Source organism: Varroa destructor, unplaced genomic scaffold (genome assembly GCF_002443255.2).
Source record: "Varroa destructor unplaced genomic scaffold, Vdes_3.0 BEIS01000001.1, whole genome shotgun sequence".
Taxonomy (NCBI): Eukaryota; Metazoa; Arthropoda; class Arachnida; order Mesostigmata; family Varroidae; genus Varroa; species Varroa destructor.
The window spans coordinates 56716609-56737315 of NW_019211454.1; the positions used below are offsets into that span (position 1 = coordinate 56716609).

At 45.2% G+C, this 20707-nt stretch overlaps 1 protein-coding gene and 1 long non-coding RNA gene across 2 annotated transcripts; both read right to left on the reverse strand.

Moving 5' to 3' along the window:
- Positions 1 to 3860: 3860 nt before the first annotated feature.
- On the reverse strand, positions 3861 to 9393 carry LOC147758844 (uncharacterized). The gene is made up of 5 exons (XM_086978050.1): positions 9381 to 9393; positions 7426 to 7762; positions 7191 to 7258; positions 4531 to 5523; positions 3861 to 4316 (listed from the first exon to the last, which is right to left on the reverse strand). Exons 1-4 carry the CDS (start codon positions 9391 to 9393, stop codon positions 5222 to 5224), a joined length of 720 nt encoding a protein of 239 aa, XP_086834176.1. The 3' UTR covers positions 3861 to 4316; positions 4531 to 5221.
- Positions 9394 to 13024: 3631 nt separating this feature from the next.
- On the reverse strand, positions 13025 to 20116 carry LOC147758845 (uncharacterized). Its single transcript, XR_015318552.1, has 2 exons — positions 19550 to 20116; positions 13025 to 15030 (listed from the first exon to the last, which is right to left on the reverse strand). It is a non-coding gene; the product is annotated as an uncharacterized LOC147758845 (long non-coding RNA).
- Between the last annotated feature and the right edge of the window lie 591 nt (positions 20117 to 20707).

Consider the following 20707-nt stretch of genomic DNA (forward strand, 5'->3'; position numbering starts at 1 on the left):
AAAAAAGTAATCATTTACGTATAGGGACATTTAAGAGAGTAAAGCTTATCTTAAACGTATGTTCAAAGCGTTTTCAAACATGTTTATATTTTCACGTTTCGAATGTACGTCACCTAACTAGCTCAGCTATGAATTGACTACCAATGACATGGCTTACGTATAGCGTAACGTCTATGCCGGTATGAAATGCCGCTGTTCTGTTCCTAAGTCGTCTTGTCTGCTTCTTGAACCGTAAATTTATCACAACGAAGATCTTTTTGGTAGATCTTGCTTGGAAAGATAATTTTACCTCTCGTTCATACTTAACAGCTAGAAATAAGTGTGCAGTTAAAGCAAGAGAGCTTACGGTTCCAATTTGCCGGTATCTCTCCTGCGTTGTCTTTTCTCTAGAGCTTCGACAGAGAATCCCTCTCACGCTTGACTCGCTAGCTTACACGAAAGAAGAAACATTTCGATCAAATCTCGTGTGTTTAAATCATGCTGGATCAATAATACATGTCTGAGCAATAGAAACAATCATCTATAACCATATGTCGGCGAATACGTGCCTATCTAGTCGATCCCTAATAATGATCAAAATCTAGGGCCAAGTCAGTTCTCATAGGCTCATATGTAGAATTGCCGCAGCGTTACCAAGAGCCCGGCGTAACAGGTACATTTCACTTGTGTAAATTGGACAATGCTTCAGAATTGACGCGAGCCTGATGATGTTACCCGGCTAGGTTGTGCTGTTTGTCTTTGTTGCGGTCGATCGCGTGTCGGGTCACTCTTGTCATCTTTAGCTGACGCTTTAATCAGCCGATCGGCTCCAGGCCCGATTCCAGGCACGATTTTCTTCCAGGTGGCCATATGCAATACATGCATAGATGGATATATGCGCATAAATCCTATGTAACTAGAAGGAGCCAACCGGGACAGCTGCGTTATGGTCAGAAAGATGGATAGACAAACGAATATATATACGAACGAGGAGCGTGCTACCTTCATATCTTCCGGAACGGGATGCTGTCGCTGCCATTGCCGGGTACTTCATTGGTCGACTTCGCCGGCGTCATCAGAGGTAACCGTCTGTCTGGATGGGCGTAATTTGGCTACTGCTGGCCGTCCTGCTACACAGACGCGGTGACGATACCAACAATCAGATCGAGTGGCATAATACCTACAGCCGTGCGGTAGCAGCAAACTAACCTGAGTGGCTCGCTTAGAGAGCTTCGTTTCGGCGAACGGTACTGATTCTCGTTGGTTTTCGGTAACCTTCTGCCGTTTCGATTAGTAAGTGAATGCATTCACCCAGAAGCATATATATATATATATATATATATATGGGCTCATATGCATATTTACACACCCGGAGGGACGTGCGAGCTCGCAATGGTAACGCCTTTAATCATATTAAATCAAGACATATTTGTACTTGCTTCGGCAGAACCACAAATGACGTAGCGGTCATGCTTCACTCTTCCTCCACAATAAGGAAGATGAGAGAGAAGTTGGCGTTTGCGCACGCTATGGGCGCGCTGTCGTCGTCGTGTGTTACACCATAATGATCCTATAAATTTGATTAGTTGATGTTGTTGTTGTTGTCAATATGAATGTTCCCGCTGCCACCGCCGTCGTATGATCGTATTAAATAAACAAACAGCCATTAAACAGCTGAGGAAGACCACGCTTCTCCAGCGATGAGCGCATATAGCATCAGCCTCGTGTAACGTGCACCAGCCACCGAAACAGCCGTCGAATCAACAGAAGCGTCTTGTAAGATTCCGATGCCGTTTCTGTTGGTGTTCATCCGACTGCTCGATGCCAGTCGATGAGCAGGTGCCCTGGCCGGCTGACAGCTGTGCTTGCAGCGACATTCGCCACCAGCAACAGATAACGCCGAGTGTACAGCCTGTTGCCTAGCAGGAAGGCTGCTCCATGTTCGCCTGGTCTCGCCATCGTCTTCAATCAGCTCAACCCGATACAGCGCTCAGCTGTCCGATGGCAACAGCAAAAACAGCGCGCCAGCAGCAATAGTGGCGCCTGCTGCTGTTGCTGTCGTGGCCATAACACACCTGGCCTAGCGCGAGGAGCAACCAGCGACTGCTGTGAGCGCAACCACGAGCTGACAGCCGCCATCGCGAAAACGGCCAAGAATGGACTAGTATAAAATAGTGACTACCCTGTTTGCGGTGCCTGGTTGATCTTGTTAATGGGTCTTACCGCGCCTGCTGTTACCACCATCTAACATGCTGCTGTTTACTGGCCAGCGGCACCTCCTGCACAAGGTTTGCCAGCTGTTTATCCTTTTGGCGTCCATGGGATAGACCGCCTAAGTTCCTCGTTGCCTATTCACCAGACGACGATCGGCGTCATTTCGTCGATTCTGTTGTTACCACCGTTGCTGTCTTTAGCTCAGTGACTAGTTGCCGAAGCCAGCAGCGTCGGCAGCTAGCAGCGCCAAAGCTAGCCCGGGTCCGTTGGGTTTACTGCTGCTGTTCGGTTTAAATCTGTCGACTTGAGCGAGCTTATTCGTTGAAGCCTTCTCGATAGCTGTCCTCTCGATTCGCTTGCATATGTGCGTACAGTTCTATGTATTTACGGCTGTTCACGCCCTGGCTGTCGCTACTGCTGCCTTAGCAGAGCGAAGCAGACAATGTTGTTCCTAATGTCTGCATTGTTTAGCTACTGGACACCGATCCTGTCGAACTGCCCGGCGCATCCATCTGGTCTGGCGCGTTCGCTTCGTGATGCACATGGCGATGTGCGCGAATCACGAGACAGACAACACGAAAAGTCGTCAGCCATCTACTATGATAGGAACGGTAAAAGCAGAGGTAACTGTAGCTTGCTGCGTCACAGTGACATCGGCGACTGCAATAGCAGTGAACGTGTACGGACGGAAAGACAATCTGTGCTGCCCTTCGGCATCTCCTTGCTTACGCCGGTGCTGGCAGGAAAACGTCCATTCGTCTGTCACTGACCCGCGGCCACGGCACCATTGACAACGGCGCACAAAAACAAAATGCAACACGCTATCGGTACGGTGACAGCTGTCAGCTGACAATGATCCTGTCGGATAACAGCGACGACTAGAGGACAAGCTCTATGGCTTGCGCATTTCGTGCGCCGAGCCATCGGCCATTGTGCCGCATCGTCGATGGCCGCAGCAGTAGCAGGCAGGGGATGGGCAACACACAGGGCACACTCAGGGGCAGCCGCTGCTGTTAAGAGCAGAAGGTCAAACAGAGGAAGGAACATCCGGGCCGGATTTTCAAAGACGCCATAGCGCGTCTGTTAATCGGTCGGTCCCGAAGGAGGATCTTGAACGCGCATAAGTTAGTAGGCGCGCGCCTGGGCTCTCGCCGCCTCGCACACAGGCCGTCCGTTGAAGTTTAGCATGGGATTTGGGGAAGTGGAGACAGCTATTCGAAAGTGATTCGGTAACTCCAAATTAAGGACAAGGAAACAAGAGGGGTAGCCAAGATCGGCCCGAGCAAATTGGCTGAAAAGTTTACTATGAAAGCAAAATCGGACACAGAAAAGATAAAAGTGAGGAGACCGATCAGATCACAGAATTAAGAACTGAACAACATGCTGCTGCCATTTTTATAAGCATTAGGTGAATGGCATTTTCGATCATAAGCAACAGATGCACTGCCAAGGATACTGATGGAACTGACGATGAAGCATGAAGTGTCGCTGTAGTAAGCTTGTATCTACGTTACTATATTTAAAGCAATTCCTTCGTTGTCACATATTGTTATATCTAACGAAGGACTGGGGTAGCTAGAGAGATGCGTATTGAAATTCTAAACATATGATCATATTATGGGGAATAGAAGAGCTTTTTAGCAGCAAAAATCAGATTTACCTTTTTTTATGGAAGATTCCTCTTTGTTCTTTCAGTTTATTTGTACAATTTATTCTGCCTTGCATACATGTTTATTTAGACATCCTCGTAAACGGCACAGCATTTACACCTGCAGGCTGTGGGTCATACTGGCCGACCCGGCCTGAACTGAAATATTAGTCCGACTGTAGCTTTGTTCAGTATTGCTCGTAAAAATTACGTAGATGACAGCCATATTTCTTTCCTGTGCACCCCAGAAAAAATAGAGACTACTGCAAGTCTGATTATTCGTGTCCCCCTGAATATTGAGCTCAATAATCGATTCTGTTTTCACTGTATACAAGCATGTTTAATTTAGTAATATATACAAACCGAACTGTAGATCGGCGGATTGGCCAACCCAGAGCAGTTGTGACCCATTTTAGAGGCGCACTTCAGCTTGTCTTCCACATTCGAGTCGAAGATTAAGTTTTAATTGTAGTTGCTGAAACATAATAGAGAGTAGTTTTTTTCAAAAAGCGTATCCTATATTACGCGATCTTAAAAAAGGCGCCTATATTACTTGCTGAGGTTTTTTACCAAAATTTTTCTCATTAACGAACTTCAACATTATGTGGACCATATCTGAGCTCATTAAGTGAAGCTAGTTACTTGATATAATCGCTAATTAAAGTATATTCTTATCATAGACGGCTTACAATCATCGGGTAGGCGTTACTCTTGAACGAGCAGAAGCACCTTATAATACACTTGTGCTGCGACGACCTCGTTACAAGTTGCCCTGCCAGGTTTTTACATTTGAATAGGGCAAACCAGGCAATTATTCTACTCTTGCATTGTCCTTGTTGTGACCTGGCTTTAAATTGTACCAGGTCTTATTGTTCGACCTATGCATCTGTACATGTATAGCAGCACTTGCTGTTTAGCTTGGGACGCGTGACGCGTACCCTGGGTACTTCTTATTGCCGCTGCCGTTAGTGTTGTATAACATTTCTGCGGCAATCATAGTCGCAGCAATGGTGCTAGCTTAGAGACATCTCAGTTCCAGTCTACATCTGCCAGTTGGACGCTGCCCCACACGCACCGGTGGCCGATCGGAGTTTCCTATCGGAGGGAACTGCATTGTCCGTGCCCACTTGGCCATGTCTCCTTTATGCGCCTGTCCGTGTTTCAACGCTACCCCACATCGTCGCCAAGGCAGGCGCACGGCCGGACGCCAGCTAACAAGTGCTACCACACATGTGTATACCCACGTATGTAGTGTCCAGCAAAAAGTGAAGCGACGACAGCAGTTCACTGACGATGACGGAGACGGCGACGGCGACGGCCACGGCAGCAGCAGCAGCAGCAGTTACGGTGGTAGCTGGTGCAACAGCGGGAGCAGTAGAATTAACATCGTTTGCTCCGATATCTCCAGGTGTCTAAGCTGTTCGTGCACCTGATGATCGTTGGCCGCCAGACGGCAGAACAGCAACAGTCACAACGACACAGACTGCCCCATCGTTTTGGTGCGTTTCTGTACATTGCAGCAATAGCGGCCCAGATGCAACAGCCCTCAATGCAGAAATCTCTTTCGCTGCTGCTGGTGCCGCTGTCACAATTAAAATCGGCGGTTACGTCAACGATAGAAAATAGCTGGCAGAAACAGTGGCGGATTAAGCAGCGCGACACCACGAGCAGGCTTACATATCCTAAAATATTCGAATGAGGAAAATTAATCAGAACGATTGATTTTTGTTGGTTGGATGTCAATTGGAAGGGTTATCTAATAGTGTTTGCCCTGAGTTTTTGTATCCAGTAGCTTTGTTTTTCTAGTCGAATGCGACATGGGTACGAGCGTTTGTGAATTTCAGCGACGCACCTTAGTTCGTATACACACTCAACACGGTATCCACTTGACCCGTAATGGAACGTTGTCACGACCTATAATAAATCAGTGCTGTCGATCTAATTCTGTGTAAGCAAGCAAGATAAGCAGTCAAAGTTGGCTGGAAACCCAGAAATAGGCCTTATTGCATTTAGCTAACTTGGTTCGATTTCTAATTACACATATTTACAGAATGTTCCATTTTTCCGATGTCCCCGACAATCTAACGATATATCTCAGAAAATCTGACGTAGAAGTTTTCAAAGGTGGCCAAAGGCGCAACAAACGCAGAGTTTCGAACGACAAGTTTGGAATTCCTCGTGCCGCAGGATCTCAACGCATGTATATGCGTACTGCTATCGTAGAAACTATATGGGTAAGGTCTGGCATACTCCAGCTAGAAATGCAGCTCCGGTCCGCTGGTAATTTTAGCACACAGTAACTAATTGACTATATCATTCATTTCCCGCCTAAAAGATCAGCTTTCTTCTGATTAATGACAAGCTTAGACCGCTTGAAAAAGCTGAACTTCTGATCCAGCTACCATACCGAGACGAAATGTTTTTAGCTGATGTCCAGGCATGTAAATTTGAGGATTCGACCTTGTCTGTAAATTAAATCTGATTTACCTAGACGTCTGGGTAGTCTCCTCAGACACCTTAGAGATACGAATAGCCAGTGTTACCACAAGCAGAATAACAAACATAATAAACTGTTAAATGAACGAATAACTTAACGTGTACGTAAAAAGTTTCTGGGTGTTTTGCTGAAAAGTTGTTGCGACAGTCGTGCCGGACACTTGCGAGGGAATCCCTAATACAAATAATAAGGTTTCTATATCCCTATAGTATAATGCAATACGATTAGTAAACGCCTAAAATATAATACCGACGACAATGGCTGCTGTGGCCATTCAGATGGCTTAGTTGTATAAATATACTTTATAATATGCTTGTAGTATGGCATTTATGTATTACAAATGTTCAAAGTTAAAGTTACTTCGATTGCCCCTTTAACGGATGTAGACTAAGGACGTCTTCGCGTTATGCTTACTTCAGCATAAGCATATTTCGATTCACCATAAACTACTTTGAAAAGCACTCATGAATCTTACGCAAATGTAAGCGGAATTTCCTATCTCCGATTCACAAACCGATCCTCCATGTCCATTTGAACATGGAAAATTGGTTCGATTTTAAGCACACGCATAGTATAATTTGTAGTATTATATAAATTAAATAACTTGTATGCTAAACCTATAAACCTGTACAGTGAGTGCCTCCTTCGGGCACTCAACGCCTTTTGTAAATACTCCATGTACAGAAACGTGTTGATCTAGCACGGATGGATTCCACCATTTCCCATAAGAAAGGTCCGGCCAAGATGCTGCTAGCCGTCGTAGCCGTCGAACCACGTTACGAACGCTATCTCGAAGGCATTGTTTTTTCGGAGACAGGTGTAGAAATGACAGCGAACCCATCACGTACCTACCCGTCTTACTCCGCAACGGACTCACTAGGACGTACGCCGAACGCTGTAACCGGTGGCTGCCGTAACGTCTGCGAAAGCGAAGTCGAAAAAACGTAGTGGGAACGGACGTGAAGCACTTGTTAAGTTTGAGTCACACCAAAATGCCTATATCTACAACGTCATTGTGCGCTGCGGCTACTGCCACTAGTGCTGCTGTTCTTACTGTATTACCCCACTGAGCGTGGCGAGTACGAACCCGAATTTGGTCGATGGAGGTGCAAGATGCACGGACCAGTGCACGTCACTACGACAGCTCGTCACAGTATCGCTTGCTGGCAGCAAGCTAAGCGCTGGGAATTTCTCCAGACGGTAAAGGACGACGCACAAAGTGCATGTAATACAATGGCAGGCAGAAAAATAAAGTGGCCCATTGTACTGTAGTTGTATTTCGTAGACTATTTCTGCAATAGTGGTACAAGTAGTTCCATCGTATGTGTTGTTGTTATGGCTGAGGCTTGCGGCCAAGCGTGAGGAGGCAAAGCAATGAAGTTTATTTCGTAGACGTCGCTGTTCTTCAATTGAAGGTCGGGAGACTTAACATCGAAGCGAGTGGCTGACAGGCCTGTTTTGATGGGAACGGAAGGAGTTAGTCGTTAGTTCGGCCCTTATTCCTTACAAAGAAAGTAGCTTGTAAACTTGAACATAGATGGCATGGGCAAGGATGCCAGCTGCGTCAATTATATCAATCAGTACAAGGGGTAAAAAAACAGGGAAAATAATCTCAGGCTGTTTGGTCCTACCGGGTCTACTAAGCTGTAGAATAAACAAAATAACTTAATTCGCAAGGTTGCCCTGTTTTATAAATCTATATTTCTAGTCGAAAGCTGTGGCGCACTCTGCAGCGGCACATGAAACGTTTTTGCCAAGTGTCCGCAGTACTTATTTCTAGTTGGCTTCAACTCCGCCTGTTGGGCTTAATCAGGTTTAATAAACACCCGGTTCTTCCTTGGAATAAGAAATGTTCACTCAAAAGGCAGGCTCAGTACTCTGTATCGTTTGCATAATGACATAAGCGTACATGGAAGTTTATACAAATAACGAAATCGTCGAAGTAATGGTTATCTTCTATGTATTCTATCTATTCGAAGATCTTGTTAACGACTGGCCGTTAATGGCTTCAGATGGAAATGCAAATAGATCTATTACGGCTGTTATGGCTGCATACCGTACCGGTTACCCCTCGCCTGATGTTCTTCTCAAAGTATTATTACACATCGCATTTGTCAGTCATCGATCATCATTAGGATGAATGTGATTAGCAGGTTGATTTTTTAGGGATTTCTCTTAAGCAAAGGTTGCTTTTAAGGGTAAATGGTTCTTCTTTGAAAATGATAAAGACCCTTTATGTTTTGGGTTCTCTCCTCGGTTACTCTTGGTTACTGTAGTGTCAGCATCCCCAAGCGATAAACTGAGAGGCAAAATCCAGATCCCAACCACCTGCTCCACAGTTCAGCCCAGCGACGGCTCAAGATCGACTTTTTACTTCAATTGAAGTCTCAACCCGTTTATCTCTAGCATTTAGTTGATGCTAACAGTTCGAAATGGCCGACGTCCTCAATAATGACGAGAAGAGATCCTTTTGTAGAGATATGGGATTTCGTTGGAGAGAGAGAGCGAGACGGAGAGATCATCCAGCAAAGTAAGGGTGAAGTAATTCCTTCACTGCTGCTTACCAGACTCTCATCGATAAGCCTGGTATGGAAATCTAAATTTACGATATCAACAGTACTTGTTCGGTAATCTGATCAAGCAGGACCGAATGCCGACATCAGGTGGGTCAGCTAGCTGAATACCTGATTGTTATTAGTTTGGTACCAGTCAGGGCATTTAGTTGAACGGTTAGATAAGTCGTTAAGATGGCAATTTTGAGGTTTTCTGAGCCTCTGAAGCCGCTACCGGTTTAGCCGTTGCCTACAGACCAATCGATCTGCTTGGAGAACCTTCTAGCTTGTTATGCATAATAAGCTTACATATCCTCTGTCATGTGACGCCATTATTGACGCCAAAACATCATACACCAATTGTTTCATTTTTTGATGCTTATATTTTGTATAAAATACAAATATGCACTACACATTTATTAAAAAAAAAAGAACAAATTTAATTAACACCGTATAGAGACAGGCACAAAATGTCATTAGGTCGTCTAACTTGGTGCTTCCATATCAATCAGCGTGAGAGAATTCGCTGCTTAAGGCCTTTTGTTAATCTTGACGTAATTAGCACAAGCTAGCTTAATCGAGTGTGCCGTATCTTTACATAGTTTTGCTTCAATTAAATGTGTTATCACCCACAAAGAAGGCCTTTTTTGTTCTAGGAGAATTTTTTCTTACAACTTCGTCGTATTTTCAGGCTACGATACATATCGCTAACAGGCCGCACAATTGTGAGCCTACGGCCACGGATAAGGGTCGTTCTCTTCATGCACTGCTAGACGGTTTGAGTCGCAGAGGCAAGCTACTCTTATCTAACCCACTCAGCACCTGATCCTCGTAACCTAGCCTGGCCCGTTTCGTCAGGTGACCAACTGGTGCGTTGTTGTTGCCGACTGTATCTGTCTACTGCAGAGCCCGTAACAGGTCCACATGATTTTTGCGAGCTAAATCTCTTTAGCTCTCTCTGTCTCCCCTACTCTTCTATAGATGAATCGGCACAACTTAGCGTTAATCAGTCTACCTCCGCGAAGCCGGAGAAGTTGATCTCGTCACAGAAATAGCAGAAAATCTATCGTCAAGGGCCGAGCGTTCAAAGTGCGGCCGACATGAGATTTTCAAATAGATCTTCTTTATTAAACCTTGGCTGGTGCTGCTCGCTGTTGTTATAGCTTCTGTTAGTTCTGCTAGGGAGGTGAAGTCGGGGGAGTGTGAGGAGCTGGCCTTCGCCGTAATGACAGTTGCGCGGGGCTGTCATATCGTATGTCTAGACGTTGGAATTTCGATCGTTCTGACGGTGCAGCATTTGCATTTGCTACCTATAGGTCTTGACATAACTTAACCTTCGTTCTTAACCTATGCACTCCCCCTCATAGTTCTCTCAGTCCGCGAATCATCCCTGAGTTGTTCAGGCGCCACGAGGCCTATTCAGTCTGTGCGATGACTACCCAAAACAGCCAAGCAGGCACGATGCGCCTGGTGTTCGAGGACTCGACAGTTGAGAATATTTACATTATTATTGAAACCGAACACCTTATCCCCTATCCCGGTCCTCAGGTACCCCCTGTCCTAGCATCGACTGTCGAATTTACTACCGAATGTACTCACGGGCGTGTATATATCTATCCAGTGTGTCCAACAAAGAGGTTACGGCCGAAGGCTTGTATTCCACTCTGTTTCGACTCGATAGGGCAAGGCTAAACAGACAACTATTGCGAAACTCTCCCGTTGTTCCAGTCTATTACTCATCAGGATAAGTCGATTGAACTTGAACTGATCTGACCGATCCGAGTGATGCTTCGTCTGCGGCAAGCAGACTAGCTGGCAGGCTGAGAAAAATCTGGGTACTGATGAGTTCACCCTGCTTCGAACAAAGCGAACGTCTCAAGGCATTCCTTAAGTAACGCGCGCTTTTTCATTCTCGGCTGTGGCTATTTGAACTGCTGCTTCGCCTATGCTGCCGCTGTCGTTACCGCAGCCGATACTACAAACAAACGGTCGTAGACATTAACACACAGGCTACATGCCGCTGCTACTGCGACCGTCTATGCAGCTACGTGCAGACACACCTGTTGCATTCGGTTTTGTGCTGGCTTCGCTCTATTGAAACGAGGACCGTAGCGGGGCACTGTTACTGCCGGCTGAGCTTTGCAGGTTTACGCGCACCTAGGCGCGGACCCGACTGCCCTAGAGCGAATAGGTGGTAGACGAGGAGATAGACAAACACTATGGTAATGATTCTATTGCGCAATAACATAAGAACGCCCAGGCTGCTTGTAAACATATTAGAGTACATAGGGAGCTGCACAAACGATGAACTACATACGTTTGCATGTTTAGCAAGAAACACTGACTTTGGATTTCGGTTGAGAATTCGGTGAATATTTAGGCACGATTTATTGGTGACAGCAGTAATAATACCGTAAAGTAAAATGGCCAATTACTCAGCATGCCTGATACAACTGGTGGTCATAGTAAAATTGCTCGATGAAAAAAAGTGAGCAAAGTACCCCTTTCGAGATAGACCGACGCTGTGATACGCCACAAAATGCTTATGAAAATCTATCCATCGACCATGTTACTACCATAGTTAATGGTATCGCATTAAAAAGGATGCAAACTGTGTTCGTGTTTCCTTTACATAACTAAGCTAACACTCAGTCCATATATACAGTGTATCATGTTAACACAGGGGCTCATGAGACAATTCCCCAGAAAATGGCTTTGTATCTCGACAGCAGCGGCAGTCGACTCGACTTACTAACTCTTCGTCTTACGCACGCACCTCTACGACGGTGCTGTTTGTGTTAGGTTCCAATGTATTCTCACAGCCGGTAGAGTTGGTGCTATTGTTGACTTAAATAGAAAATATACTGTTCAACTGGTAATTGGTAGACTTCTGGACCATTTGTTTGGCGATACAAAAGGAGCACGGAACCTATACAAGGAAGGCCGAACTCTCGATCGGTAGGCCAATCAATCGGTTGGCTGTCGGGTGGCCGAGAGACGGAACGAGTCAGGGAGGGACCAGAACCATGAAACATGCATTTTCGAACGGACATATTTGCCTTATGTAGAATTGAACATACCACCATTCCTATAGGACAAACGAGGCATGAACAGGTGTGGCGACAACGAAGCAAAAAAGGAGGACAACAGATTCGATCGTTTTAGGTGTTAGATGATGCGTCTACCCTTTGTGATGTCATGCGTGTATGAACGGCACTTTCGTGTGATACGAGATGCTAGATCCTTATATGCGTAGAATATAGTTATTTTTTGTAGCTGTTGCTTGTTCTATTTTGAACTTCGCGCCATGCAACATCGAACCACGAAGCGAAAGGAGGAAAAGTCACATCTACAGAGAAGTACAATCATAATAGAAAGTTAGCTAAAGCCGAAAAACAGACCTCCCCTATGCTGTATAAAATTTCAGCAATGCATCTTCAAAGAACTTCAACGAGGTGCTATTTAACCTGTCGTACACTAGCGTGTATGAGGTTCAGGGTACGCGAAAAGCTATGCGTCACATGATTTTGACATTTTTGTTACAGTATCAATGTAAAAATGACTCTTCACTTAACTATCTATACAATAGCGACGTACGTAACCGCTGACGACAAAGGTTCGACCGCACTAGCCAATAAAAATCAAACGATACGAAATACTGGGCTCCTTGACTAGCCAGCTATCGTAATATGCTACAGTAGCTATTTATATCGGAAGTCTAAAGTTCAATCAATTTCCGAGAACGTACATGTTAGAAGTTATGTAAACGTATAGTATTTCATCAAAAAAAAAAATCAGAAAAGTAACGTTGTCTCTCCGATCTGTTCTTCACTTCAGTTTCAGAATTGTGCATTGGCTACGATTGAATGGGTTCCGACATCTTTCAAATGACAGAAAACTTAAAATGGCTGAATCAGAAACTTAGCTACTTCCAGAAACGATGTTCAATATGCACCATATAACAACAGCTATCAAGGTATAACAGTGAAGACAAACGACATCAACTGAGAAAACTTCTAGACCGGACCGAAGTTGATGAACACAGTTGTTGAAGAATTAAAAGTATTCTTACAGAAGATTCATTCTAGAAAGAATAACGACAACTAAGATCATCTTAGAAATAAAAAGCTAATATTATCAGGCCTGCAAATTTCTTGTAAAACCATTGTGTTCATGCTTATTTACGTATTTAACTATTCTATTTAACAAACCAGTGCGTTTATCTTACGAAGACTAACAATCGATTACAAACCTATGACGAGAGACCATACCGCGACTTTCAGTTTTGCTCAATGCTTTGTTTAATCAAGTGCTTTATAAATATATCCAGCAAGAAAGCAATTGATTCTAATAATAATAATAATAACACAGGAAAAACTAGAATATCTGTCAACGAATTAGCTTCAGTATCAATCTTCCGGCTGTCGAATGGGCTCCGCCTGATTTCTGATCTCACCGCCATCCCATGCTGGAAAGCGGCTCTTCGATTTTTACAAGTGGGGCACTCGTACCCCAAAATAGCATATTTAAGTCTTTCTGTAGCGATTACCTCTTGGCTAACATTTGAATGTTTAAAATAGGGAATCTTTTGTCTCTGTCGTGTTTCTTGAGTCCCTCTCTGTTCCTCTTCTCTTTAGAGGCTTCTTGTTGTCGCTCTCGGCCGATTCGAAAAGATTTGCTCAGATATCCTCGCTACGACCGCCGACAAATAGTCGAAGGAAGAGAAGCGTTAATTTTTTTCTCCGCCCTACTGCGAGCGGTCAATATGTACACACGTATAAATAACAGTCGCACATTTGCACACAGACACACAAACACCGACCCTTCGTCAAACAAACGTTCTCGAGGCGCCCTCATTGAAACAAATAGCAGATGACTGACTGACTGACTGACTGACCGCCAGCGACAGTACGAGATGCCGTAGATTCGCAACAAATGAGACGTTTGTAGGTGAGGAATCGGCGTCATCGAGAACAGGAAGCACCAGCAAAATCCAATCATATGGCTCTTCGACTCATGCCGACCAAGTGGTTGACATGTGCGTCCCACATGCACATAACCAAATGGCCACATGCGACATGACGAAATATAGGTGGATGGGTCTGCGCTAATGCGTATGGACGGAGTTACGCAGATATACTTGTGTGTACTATGCTATATTCTCATCTTTTCGAGTAAAGTTTCGTACTTAAGTGACTGGGGAGGGGGGCATATATTGTACGCATTCTTGCTCTCATCTCCATGGTAAATATTCCTCTTCCATTTTTCTCATTTCGGGTCAACAGCAGCGGCGTCACTTAAGCAAGCTAATACCATATGCGGGGGAAAAAGCGGTACTACTCCAGCAAATAGTCAATCCGCTACAGACACAAAGTGCATACAAATAATACAAGCAGGGCTCATATCAACAAGCGCTCACAGTTCCTAGCTCCCTTCTCGTGTTAGCGCGATCTCTTAACCTGTCTTCGAAAAGAGATCCCATAAACAACGTTGGGCTTCCACCCGACAACGACGGCAGCAAGCGACAACAACGAGCCTCACGTCGCCTTTTCGTCCATCGAAACAATCCATCTTGGGGCTAAATCACAACTTGGCGTATGTCTTCTTATCTAACTAGTGGCGTGAAGATTGACCGCCGACTACTTCTTGATGACTACTGACAGTGGCCTGGCCGCCAGCCAGTTGTCCTTCAAACTGGCTTCGGTTTCCGGCCATGTTAGAGAGTAGCGACTGGATTGACTATGGCCGACGTGTGTGGTAGCTAGCTAGCAAGATGTAGCAACTTGATAGTGATTCCATGTGTCCCTCCGAGTTCTCACCAGAACTAACTCGTTTAACCCCCCTCGAACCGTTAGTTTGTTAGCTGTTAAGGGTAGAAGTTGTCACAAGACAGGTAGAAAGCAGGTAAAGGATAGCTGAGGGTATTCGACGATTCCGAAGAAGACGAGGAAATAAAAACGAAGCGCTCAAGATTGATCTCAAGCCGTTCGTGCGTCAACCAGCCGGTCGAGAGGTTTCTGTTTCAAATCTGTTTCCAAGTTTCTCAATATCTGCTGCCTTCGTTGTGCGGTCTCGGTGGTGCCAAATGCCCTTGTCGTGGGACATCAAGCTACTTAACGTTCCTGGACTTTACGGCAGATCTGAAAGTTAGAGTCATTCTTGGCGTTAACATGATTAGTGCTGTTGGTGTTCTCGTCACCAACGTCGCTGTCGGCGTCGTCTGTTAGCTATTACGAATCACCAAAGCAGTCGATTTTGAGCATTTAGCTATTAAACAAGTCACGAAGACCTTTCATAGGTTCGCATCTAGTTGTTCAGGCACTTTTCTTGCAGTCTCTAAATGTCTTTCAGCATTGTGAGCTCAAGTAACCTCAAGGCGAGTTCAGAACTTAGCGTTGTCATTTCCTCGTTCAGTTATTATTGCTAGAGATAAGAGCTGACTGTCCGCGGACGGGGGGAAGCTGCTGATAAGGCCAGACAAGACATTGTGTATGCGATGTACCGCAACTTCATTCATTCAAGCCGTGGCCGGCCAGGTGGAAGCTTTTCGTGTTTGTGTTTTTACTAGGCTAAATAACAGCCATATATATTGTAGGCCGCTATTGTAATTGATGACCAGTAATAAGCTGCCTGAAAAGCACTAGCGATAAAGGGTGATAAAAAAAGAGACCTTCGTAAAAGTATTTGACCATATAACAGGCAATTAAGACGCAGCAGCAACGATAAGAAGAACGACAGAATGACTTTGCCGGAAAAGATCACCAGTTGTGAAAAGCTGCAAAAGTAAGTCTATAAAGGGCACTTTTATCGCGGGCGACCCCGTCAGACCATCATACCTGCTGCTGCTTTTCCATCAGAGTTAATATAGTGGTCTGCCAGCCGACGTATTGAAGAAAGACTTATAATGTTTAAGCAGCATTGAAATAAAGATTATGAATAAACTGACACACACTTTAAACAAGTCGGAGGCAAATGGAAGGTCTCTTTTAACGAGTTCGCGTGAAAAAGTTGGGGCAAGTCTCGATATAGGCAATGGAACTAAATAGGTAATCTAATTTGTATAGACTTGTTGATTCGGGTAGTAGAACTCGTGTTTGCCGTATAATTTTCTGTTTTCGTACAAAGTAATGGTTGGTGTTTTTGGCACTTAACACAACAAGAATAGACAAAAATTTAGTATGCACTAACGAATTGCGCTAAAGAGATAAAGAGCAATGATATTTTTAAGACAAATTTACCACTATAAAAGAGTGGTACGTTTTGAACTTTGTATAGCTAGGTTGGATTCTATATATATATATATCTTTTCGAAAAAAAATGAAAGATATTTTTTCATAATTGAAAAACGGGTGCCCAACTAATGAACGTTAACTAGTAAACATTTGGAACCCTATGCTGACCAAAATAATGGATAAAGCTCGATTTAATAAATAAAGCATCCCCTTTAAAAAACCTTTGCTTGAATATAACTCTTGTACGAATGATATTCCTCGCCAGACACAAAGCCGCGACAGTTCGACGCTAAGTGTCTAACTTGTGGGTTTTGATCATACCCCCAAGTTCTGTTCCGTATGGCTTCACACTAACTAGAGTACCGCATGTTATGCGTATGTCTATAGTACGACGAATATCAATGAAATACCTAAAAATCTTTTGCCTATAGGACGTTTGCGTCTTCTTTTAGCTCTGACTATGCGCACTGCATGGAGAGAAGGGGACACCAATACCCTAACTAGGCTGTCTCGACGTTCTTCGCAGAACTACTTAAAAAGACGAAGCTGAAAGCGGCGGCTGCGGGCGGCTGTCTAACTGGTACGAGAGATGCTGCAAGTTGAATCACTCAGGCAGGTACGATGCAAGGTAACGTTTGCAAGATGAAAGATCATTCGTGTAAAGGGCGTAACGTAAGGACTTACTGGCGCCACCTTTCAAAGAAGTCCGTCACCACGCATCGCTTTCAGCTAGACATCACAAAACCGCAAGTTCATAATTGAGATCGATGGGTTTGCTTTAGGTTTTGAGAGATTTATCAAAGATGAAGATTCTGAAGTCAATCCTGGCAACTTTTCAAGATATTGAGATACAGTATGGACGCCAATTGACAACGCACTACGAAATTCCACAAAAGGAGTAAGAGCATTTTAAAAGTATAGACCTTAATCTATTCTAATGGTTGGTTTGTGAAAACTAGAATCTGCCAATCCTTATTGTAGAAGCAACCTACAGACAAACGAAGATTTGCAATGGGTGCCTCTTACTCATTCTCCAGATATGGTACGGGAGGTTCCTGTGAACAGGTCTTTCCTTTGAGTATTTCAGTGGCATACGTGTAGCTAATTTCTGTCGCTTCAATGTATGTCAGGTGTATGTATGTGCTCATGCACGTACAAACACCTCGATGATTCGTCGGCGCGACAGTGATCTCTCAGAGGTACCGCTTGAGAAAGTACCTCGCACTGTTAGCTTTGTTTCATTTGGACATTCTCCAACAAGATCTAATGTGAGAAGTAAGCGCAGGTCACAGAACTCCAAGGCAATAAACTTCTTTAATCTGCTGGTTATTGCTTGGCTGAAAAGAACGCACGGTAACATCGAACACGGTCACTAAAGCGACCGGAACAACAATTCGGAGGTCAGTGTATGTCGTCTCGCCGCCGCCGCTGCTGCCGCAGCTAATGACTGCTTCCGAACTCCATATTGTGCTGTCAGAAAGTAGCCACGTCCGCTCAAAATATAAGCGTAATATAATAATAAGTAATTTCGTATGGGTGCAAAAGTGCTCTGACTCTGCTGTAAACATTATTAGTTCCCACTGTCACCGCTACACATTGCCGACGGAATAGCTATTTCCAAAACAATGTAAATGAAAAACAATTTTTTGCCCTTTTTTCCTGCATAGACGCATTTCATCAGGCGTTTGAAGGGGAGAGAGAGAGAGAGAGAGAGAGAAAGAGAGAGTGGGGATGGGGATGGGGAGGGGGGATGGTGAAGGAGGGAGAGGGAGAGGCAGAGGGGGCAGAGAAAAAGAAATACGTGTATTTTTCTGGCAAAGTTAACAGGCGAGGCATGTTGGAAGCTTAAGATTTTTTGAATCAAGGCGACAAAACCAGCTACATCAGTGTCGTTAGTGCTGTTTTTTTGGGCTGAAACGTTTTGTTTATGGTCATCAATACGATTTCGACTTGCCGAATTGTTAACAGATGACAGTAACGCAGCGGCAATAAAGGATGACACGAGTGGCGGTAATCTGTCACTTCGACTGCAAAGTGTGCGCAAAGAGAGCTAAATAGGGGAACGCAAACGGGACGCGATCCAGACTCCTCAAGATACTACAAGCAATCAGCAAGAGCATCTTCTGTTGTTATGGGAGTCGAGTAAAGAGGCTCAGTAAGCCATAACGATTCCCTTTTACCGAGTTCAGACGTGTTCTATTCGCTTGAACAAATGGCCAATAAACCCTCCGGCTTGCAGGATGATGGCGGAAGTCCAAACAGGGGATTGGCTTAATTAGTAATAAATATTTTTCCAATAGCTAGAATCATAGGGAATAGGTTTCGTAGGCCTAGTGTCGTACAAATAGATACCGTCGTCGCAAATATGCGAGAAAATATGGCAGTAGTGATTTTATTATTTTTACTTACCGACCATCCTATTGCATTAGCTCTCGAAATATTCTTGCAGATTTTCTCGTTCAAAACTTAGCTTCACCCTAAGCGTAGGCGTGCTTCCATATGATCGCAACGTTTCAAAACAGCTGTATAGCAAAGTCGTTAGGTTTGTGACCTCTTAACGAGTAAGACAAGGAACAATTGATTCTACCGTTAATGTTTATTTGTAGCTACAGGGCATGCAGGGATTTGCATTTTAAAGGGGTTTCCGAGCCGAAATCCATATAGTTAACGAAAACGACTAATGATTTCAATAAGATGACAGCCAAAGAAGGAGAGGTAAGTATACTATGAACTGCATAAAGTAAGTACTAGAACATACTCTACTCTGTTTCCTCGGTACGAAGCGATTGTGCAATAGCACAAACGGTGTGTATCCTTCAACCTTTTCTTCTCCCTATATATACATAATATAGTTGCGAACCTACTTCTTGACTAAGTTCAGCAGAAACACACTTTCAGCCCTTTAAAGACAAAGCGGTACGAAAGTTACGCAAAACGTAAAAGCAGCGAAAAAAAAAAAAACAGGTGTAGCAGAAACTCGGGTTTGGGTGAGGTTGGTGGAAGCTTTTTTGCGACCAGGGGGCTTGTAGCCATTGTAGTCAAACCCGACACAACGAATTGGTCGCTCGCCGTGTGGAGCTGATTCACATAGGACCATTAAAGAATACCCCGCCACACTTAGTTTCAATGCCATTTCAGCTTTACGTTCTAGCAACCGTGGCGGCGGCGGCGGCGGCACTAACAAAGGCGGTGGCATTGACGTCAAACGCAGTAGCGGGCGACAGTTCCAACGGCGAGCAACCAAATGATCAATGCTGTCGCCATCGCTCTGTAGCGCAGATCCCCAGGCCCGGTCAGGGGCTGAGACAGAACGTGCGCGTCCACCAGGCACCACTGCTGCGGCCGCTGCTACTACGGCCACCTTGAACATTCGACTCTGATATCGCCAAATCATTGTAGTACAGATTACGGCGGCGCTCCTACTCACTGCTTTTGTTGTTGCTGCCGCTGTAGCCGTCATCGTCATCGTCATCGTCGCTGAACTTGCTGTTGAAGTCGTTTGTCTCGTCGCGGCGAAATAGTAGCAGTAATAGAAGAGCGGGTCGCACTGCCGCCGGCGGTGATGCTGGTAGCGGTCAAATTGAGCGATTCCATTGAATCTATGCGAGCCAGGCAAAAAGTGGTATTTGTGACCAGATAAAATCTGACTGATGGCAACGACGACGGCGAAAAACCAGACCATCTACAAAAGGTCTGCTACTGAGACAACAACAGCAGTAGCCAGGACGGAAAGAACTGCGTGAGCTCTATATGCGCGCGGGCACGGGCGCGCAATTTGCTCCGCTGACCAATCAACAGGCCGACGGGGGGAGATAGACGACGATAGCGTCGCGTATCCGCGAATAAGCACACGGACGCACCGGGACAGATAAGCAGACTTTCTCAGTGGAAATCGAAACGATTTCATATCAGAATGAAGGCAGAGCGCGTGGACTGGCAGCGTCTGGACCCGACAAAACCTCCTTGACTGTCGCTTTCTCAGCTGTAAGCAATTGTCATAGTAGCAGCAGTGCAGGCAGCAGCTTTTAACGGTGCTGCCGGCCCGACGATTGTGATATTGCCGGCGATGCTAGCTGGCTGTACGCCTCTGGCAGCACGATGATGATGACGACGACGTCGGCCACGAGAGGGCTTGCCTGATCGTGAGTCTGCCTGATGGTGTGACGCACAGTCGGGAGAAAGCGGCGACTCATCCAGACGACCTGCACAGCGACAGCACACCCTGCAGTAGTCGCGGCGACTTAACCAGAGAGAGCCCAATCGGCAACAGCAGCAGGTACGTATTTGCCGCCAGAGCACTGACAGCTATGGCAGCGTTGGGCCACAGGCCTTTTTGTCACTGCAGAAATGGTTGACCGTGTGTTTGTCTGTTTCAATGGGAGTAGTGGTTGCGGCAACAGCAGCAGCAGCGGCTATGGCAGCATGATACCGGCGCGTCGTGGTTAGCGATTACGGCGGCCGTGTCTGTCAAGCAGATCTTCGCCTACGTTTTATCCATTCGAAAACGAACGAGGAAATCGAGGGAGTTTAGGGCGCCTCGATAGCTGATTGTCGTGTCTGCGCTGCTGCTGTCTTCAACGGCGCT